Below are 6,929 nucleotides of genomic sequence, written 5' to 3'. Positions count from 1 at the left end.
CTGCCTCTGGGCTAGACTGTTCCCAGTGGGGGCAGATGACAGAACAAAGAGTAATGGTCCCAATCTGCAGCCAGGGAGGTTTAGGTCAGATACTAGGAGAAGGAAAAGGGCAGCGAGGCACTGGAGCAGGCTGCCGGGAGGGGCTGCGGACTGTCAGCCCGGAGGCTTTTCAGCCCCGCGGAGAGGGCGCCCCAGCCAGGGTTTGTCTGGGAGGGCAGAGCTGGGGACGGCGCTGCTTTGCCCGGGGTGGCCAGAGGCGAGCTGAGCCCTCGCTGCTCGGAGTGACACGAGGGGGGACACGAGTCAGGAGCTGTCCAGGTGACGGGGGAGAAACTCCGCTCTGTGCGTCTGGTGCCGGGCGCCGGCCCCGAGGCGAGGCGAGGCGAGGCGGCAGCGCGGGCTCCGCGGCGCAGGGCACAGGCTCGGGCGGGCGCGGGGAGGCGGCCGGAGCCCCGCTGTGCCCGGGGGAGCCCCGGGGCTGCGCGGAGGCGCCGCCCCGCCCTGCCCTGGCCCGGGGTGCGAGGCACGTGAGCGGCCGCCCGGCGCTCTCCCCCGCGCGCACAGCAGAGCGGCCCGGCTGGGGCTGGTGCCGGAGCTGGTGCCGGGGGTGGGCGATGCTCCGCGGAGAGGAGGCGGCGGCGGCGGCGGCGGCGGCGGCGCGGGGCGGGCGCGGCCCTGGGGCGGGCGCGCGGGGCGGGGGATGCGCTGAGCGGCGCCGTCCAGGCGGGGGCAGGCGGCGGCGGGCAGCGCCGGCACCATGAAGTCGCCGCTGCTTGGCCGCTTCGCGCTGCTGCTGCTGCTGCCCTGGGCGCTGCTCGTCGCCGTGGTGCTGGACTCGGAGCGCGGGCGGGCGCGGGCCCCGCGCCTGGCTGCGCCCCGGCGCCCGGCCCCGCTCCCGGCCGCGGCGGCCCCGGCCCCGGCGCCGGCGGCGCTGCCCACCATCTATGCCATCACGCCCACCTACAGCCGGCCGGTGCAGAAAGCCGAGCTGACGCGGCTGGCCAACACGCTCCGGCAGGTGGCGCGGCTGCACTGGGTCGTGGTGGAGGACGCGGCGGGCCGCAGCCCGCTGGTCAGCCGCCTGGTGGCGGGCGCCGGGCTGCCCGTCACCCACCTGCACGTGCCCACGCCCCGGCGCTACAAGCGGCCCGGCCTGCCCCGCGCCACCGAGCAGCGCAACGCCGGCCTGGCCTGGCTGCGCCAGCGCCACCAGCACCTGCCGCCGCCGCAGCCCGGCGTGCTCTTCTTCGCCGACGACGACAACACCTACAGCCTCGAGCTCTTCCAGGAGGTAGCGCCCGCCGGCCCCTGCGCGCGCCTCGCCCCAGCGCTGCCCTAAGCCCCCTTCCTGCCCCGCCTGTGGGGCCCCTTCCCTGGCGTGCCTGGGCACTGGGGCCCAAGGGGCACCTGCCTGGTCTCTTCCCCCCCCACATCTCCCCTAGGGGAAACCCCTGGCCTGAATCGTGAGGGATGCTTTAGGTAACTCTCTCCCCACTGCCATCCCCTTGTAGGTGAACCCCCCCGCCCTGATCCTGAATCCTGGATGATGCTAGTAACCCTCTCTTCCCCACCACCATCTCCCCTAGGGAACCCCCCCCCATCTTGAATCTTGCATGATGCTTTAGATAACTCTCTCTTCCCCCTAGTCTCCCTGTAGGGAAAACTGCCATCCTGAATCCTGGGTGATGCTTTAGGTAATCCCCCCCCGGGAAAACCACTGTCCTGAATCCTAGTGCTTTAGGTAACTCGCCTGGACTTTGGGCAGGACTCTGCTTGGAGGTGGCCACTCTCCGTGAAGCCCTTGGCTGTTCAGAGGAGAAAATCGTTTGCATGACGACAAAACCCTTCTTTCAGGAGCGGCCGTTGAAAAGGGACCGGGTTTTTGTCTGTATTCCCGGCTGGCTCTGGGGGAGCTGGCAAAGGCATCGGGATGAGGGTCGGCAGCCTTCTGTCTGCTTGCCCGCTGGCAGGGAGGACAGATGGTTCCTAAGTGCCCATAAAACAGCAGAAGAAAAATCTTGTCCATCTGTGAGATAGAAAAGAGTCGCCTTGGCAGAAACATGGGGGAGGGAAAGTGAAAAGCAGGTTGCTAGATAGGGAAGGAGCAGGAGTTTGAAAAGACTGAAATCAGTCTGCTACCCTGGTAAAGGTTTCCTGCCTGCCCTGCCTTTTGCTCATGCCCTGTATCCCTGCCTATTTTCTAGTCGCTAGATTAAAACAAGTGTGGCATTAAAAGATGCCAGGCACATAGACCCTGGAGAGAATCATTTTAGAAACGCTGGTGTTTGGATTTGTAACGTATCCATTTCCCTCCCTGGTGTATTGGTAGATGCAAGTTTCCCATTCAGCAAGGCTACCTGGTTCCTTTTCCAGCATGACATCCAACAATGAAGCTCCTAATATGAGCACCTTTAGCTGGCAAAGCCATAATTCTGTAGTCTGGTTTATTTTGTTAAGATGTCGTGGCTGCGCTCTGATCAGGAACTCCCTTGGCCAAGGATGATGCTTGGTTCTCTTGGAAATCAGCACCAGGGTGGACTAAACTGGTCCAAAAAATATGTCCCATACCAACAGTAGCTTGAGGCAACTTTTACTTCATCTGGGAACAGAGAAAACAGTGAAGGAAGCAGTGAGTGGAAGTGACAAGCACACCAGCGGCACATCCCACGAGAGAAGAGTCTCAAGTCAGGTTTAATCTCTTATTATTTCCCACTACTTTGCTTCTGATTTCTTTGGATGATGGAAATAAAAAGGATACAAACTAGCTCTTTAAAGTGTTGGCTCTGAATGCAGGAAAGCAAAGGATGAATGAATCTGCGGGGTTAACCTTGGAAATTACACAAACAACAGGCAATCCATGTTCAATTATTTCTCCTTGCTAAGAGCAATGCCAGCCTCTTCTCACATGCAGCTAAGCAATTCTAAGCCTCCTTTTTCAGTGTGGTTCAGTGCCAGGAAAGAAATGTTTGTTTTGAACAGCCCCACGTTCACAAGCAAATACATTTTCAAATGAAGCTGTTCATGTGAAACACAGCGGTAGAAGAGATCCATTTCAAGGCGTGGGGAGCGATTTCAAGCTTCAAGTATCTACTGAACCACCCTATTCCTGTTTTTCTTGCAGCGCTGATGGGCTTTGTCTCAGAGATGGGGTGGCTGCTTGAGCACTGATAATTCCCTCTCTCCTATATTGATCTGGCACTCTCTTAAAGCAACTGCAAAGCCTTTGCAAATGAGCCTTTGCAAATGCCACAAGCATTGTGCCTTTTATGTTGGGGGAAGTGGAGGGAACTGGGAGATGTGGGGGGTGCCTGTAGTCTTGTTTTCAATCAAGCTGTTGATTGAATTTTTATTTTTCATTGGAAAACCTTCACTGTTTTCATGGGTTCTGACTTGACAGTTTTCAAGTAAATCCCCACCTCCCCTTTGGGAATCAATTGATTTATGAGGGTAAATTGTGTTCCTCCCTTCTCAGCGTGAAGAGACCAGCCTTGGAACATATCACATGTGGCAGAAATCCAGTAGTAATTCCCCTCATGAAAGTGGTTTAATGAGATGTGAGAAGGAATTTGTGCTTAATGCTGTTTCTCAGCTTTTCAGGAACAGTTCTTCTGAACAGTGGTTGCTCAGTCCCTGACTTGAAAATTATTATAGGACAGGTAGGGAGCAATATAATGTAGGATGGGAGCCAGAAACTCCTGGATTCTAAGCTTGCCTTTGTCACTGGCTACTGAGTGATCACAGCCAATTCACAATTATAATCAGAAAGGTCCAAATTCTCAAAGGTACTTATGTATTTATCACAAACTGAAAGCATTCAGGATCTAGCCAAAGGCGACTATATGAAATTACAGTCTTGCTAAAGAGATCCAGTGTATGTCATAGCTGCTGATTTTAGTGATGACAGTTTGATAATATTATTCACACCAAGCCAATAAAATGAAGGGCCCATCTATATTAGGGGTGCAGGCCCCTAGAGGATTTGTTAATCTATTTAGGAGTGCTATACCAGTGCAGTTTAACTTGGTAAAGATCAATGGTAATGTAACCCTGTTATTGCAGATTTTTTTCCTAATGACCTGAAAGAAACTGAGCCTCTTTCAGACATCCCCAAGAGCAGAAACATTATTACTAGTGCAGGTGTACAAGCCACAAAGAACATGCCTTAACTTTGAGATACCAGGTTGTGTTTGCGAAAGTCAGTTAGACGGTTAGAAAAATTAAATCTCTGCCTATGACGTTTATAATCGCTGTAGTCACTGGCTAAACTTCCTAACCCTTCTGGCTACAAACCAAATATATATAGTACATATTGTTACAGTGGTGGTTCTAAGCCTGCTTAGACTGCATGCGCCCCTCCATAGCTTCTGTGAATTGAGCAGCGCCTCATTTCAAAAACTAATTTATTTCAGTGCTTCCTTGCACAGGACTGGGCAGTTGGGGAGGTGGGGATGGAGGGATGGGAGAGGAGGAAGAGGAAGGAGGAGCAGCTAAGCAAGGATGAGCTCCTTGCTCCTCACAACACCCTTCAGAGGCTCTTAGGGCTCTCCAGTAGAGAATATATCCTACAAAACAGTTAGACCTAGAAACTGATTATCTCAGGCATGATCCATTCACCTGCAGACCAGTAGCATCTCTCCAAAAACAACCTTCATTCTAAAAATGTATTTAATAACTTGAACAACAGGTAACATACCTGATAAAAATAATTTTCATAGCAAAGTGAGTGGAAGAGCAAACACCTAAATTACCTTTATTTGATGAATGTTACTGATGTTTCTTCATGAATCATCATTCTGTTCTTCTGTTTTTCTTGTAGGCTGTTTTGTCATTTCGAATGGCAACATTTCACTTTTGGTTGTGTGTTTGGCTCATCTTGTGTGAGGATACAAGTTTTTGTAGTACTGTGACTAATGCTGTACAAGTGTTTATTTTTAGATGCCCAGACAAAAATCTTAGATATGGCTGAGATTATCTGATCTTGTATTTGTGCCTATATGGAAAGATTATAAAATCAAAAACAATGTAAGCAAGCCCTGGGAAATCAGATGATCAAGTTTGGACTTGGAATTTTATTTTAACTCTTTGTATCCTTGTCTACTCACCACTGGGCCAGAGACTGATTTACTCTATCTTTCATATGTTTGAAATAACAGTCCACAGGCCACCACTTTCTCGACCTGCTTGTTCAGTTTATGTATGTACATCAGAGGAACTGATGTTGGAAGGCCAAACCTGCTTCGTATATAGATAGTCCTGCTAATGAAGATCAGAGAAAGCGACGGGGGAGGCAGAGGGGATCCTCAGTCCATCCTTTAAATGCAAACTCAGTCTTTAAATGGGCTAGTGAGCCTGCTGCCTTACAGGTTGGTTTGCTCGGAGGGTGTTCTTTAGCAATCCTTTGAACATAAATACAGCCCTTGTTCCTCTTCCCACAAACAAGTGAACCAAAACTTGTAGCCTGTCTCCAAGTTGTAAGAGAGGCCCTTTTACTCTGACCCCTTTCTGGTGGCAAGCTTTTCTGGGTTCCAGTCCCCATTCTATTTCTGGACAACTTCTTCCTCCTAGCTCAGTGGTTCTCAACCTTTTTTGTACCAGGACCCATTTGTAAACATCAATGGTCAGTCCCAACCCAGTGCCCCTCACTCCCCACCTGCTGCCCCCAGGCCTCAGCACCCTAGTATGTGGGACTGGGGGGGAGTGTGGCATGGGGGCCCCCAAGCAGCCTCTTGCAGGCTACAACTCTACCAGCCTGCAAGGAAAAAGCCACAGTTTCCCACATTTTTCTCCTTTAAAGGAGAATCCATTTTGAAGGTTTGTTTGTAACCCTTAAAAATCTAACAATTCTCTGCATGCATGCTAGTGGCCACAAAAGTGTTCTGGTAGCTGTGGAAAAATAGTCTTTGTTTCTTTCCAGAAAATCTTGCTCATTGACAGCTGGCTTCTTCCTTCTATGTCCAAGTTGAGGCATCTTGTGTGTTATTGTTCTTTTACCCTTCCAGTAAGGACCTACCTGCACCAAGCAGTTCCCTTCCTGAATTCCTACACAAATAAATCATATATACAGCACTGCTAGCCCCAGATATACTATTAGCAGCCCTGTTTGTTAGGGATTATGTGCCTAATCTATTGTCCATGGAAGATGGCGGAAGCCTTTCCATAGATTTGAAATTAATGCTGGATTCAGGCATATGTGAGAAATGACATTTGAAGTTTTAGTGATGTAATGCATCTTAAAGTGTGCTAAGAAAATCTTCTAAAAACAGAGTTTAAAGCTCTTCTGTCTCTGAAACCACTTCTCTAATTTGTTTCCATCTTACTAGGACTATTTTACCCTGAAATGAAAAGTTTTAAGACTAGATGGGATTAATTCTGTTGCTGTTAGGGGTTCATAGATTTCATAGACATTAGGGCTGGAAGGGACCTTGGAAGATCATCAAGTCCAGCCCCCTGCCCAAAGGGCAGGAAGTCAGCTGGGGTCATAGGATCCCAGCAAGATAAGCATCCAGTTTGCTCTTGAAGGTGTTCAATGTAGGCGCTTGAACCACCTCCGGTGGCAGGCTGTTCCAGACCTTGGGGGCTCGGACAGTAAAGAAATTCTTCCTTATGTCCAGCCTGAAACGGTCTTGTCATAGTTTATGACCATTCGACCTAGTTGTCATCCCTTGGGGCGCTCTGGTGAACAAACGTTCCCCCAGATACTGGTGGTCACCCCTGATAAACTTATAGGTGGCCATCAGATCACCCCTGAGCCTGCACTTTTCCAGGCTAAAGAGCCCCAGGGCTCTCAGCCTGTCATCGTAGGGTCTGCTTCCCTGACCTCTGATCATGCACGTGGCTCTTCTCTGGACTCTCTCAATCTTCTCCACATCCTTTTTGAATTGTGGTGCCCAAAACTGGACGCAGTACTCCAGCTGCGGCCTCACCAAGGC

At 51.2% G+C, this 6,929-nt stretch overlaps 1 protein-coding gene across 1 annotated transcript in view; it reads left to right on the top strand.

Moving 5' to 3' along the window:
* The first annotated feature begins 742 nt into the window (after positions 1-742).
* The window catches only part of B3GAT2 (beta-1,3-glucuronyltransferase 2), a 41,491-nt gene continuing 35,304 nt past the window's right edge, over positions 743-6,929 (top strand). The window contains exon 1 of the mRNA XM_006266730.4: positions 743-1,291. Within this exon, the coding sequence (XP_006266792.2) occupies positions 758-1,291 (534 nt within the window). The 5' untranslated portion in view covers positions 743-757. The remainder of the gene's footprint in view (positions 1,292-6,929) is intronic.

The sequence above is a fragment of the Alligator mississippiensis genome, chromosome 1 (genome assembly GCF_030867095.1).
Source record: "Alligator mississippiensis isolate rAllMis1 chromosome 1, rAllMis1, whole genome shotgun sequence".
NCBI lineage: Eukaryota > Metazoa > Chordata > Crocodylia > Alligatoridae > Alligator > Alligator mississippiensis.
Note: the sequence above shows the minus strand (reverse complement) of the source record. Positions and strands in the feature narration are given on the sequence as shown.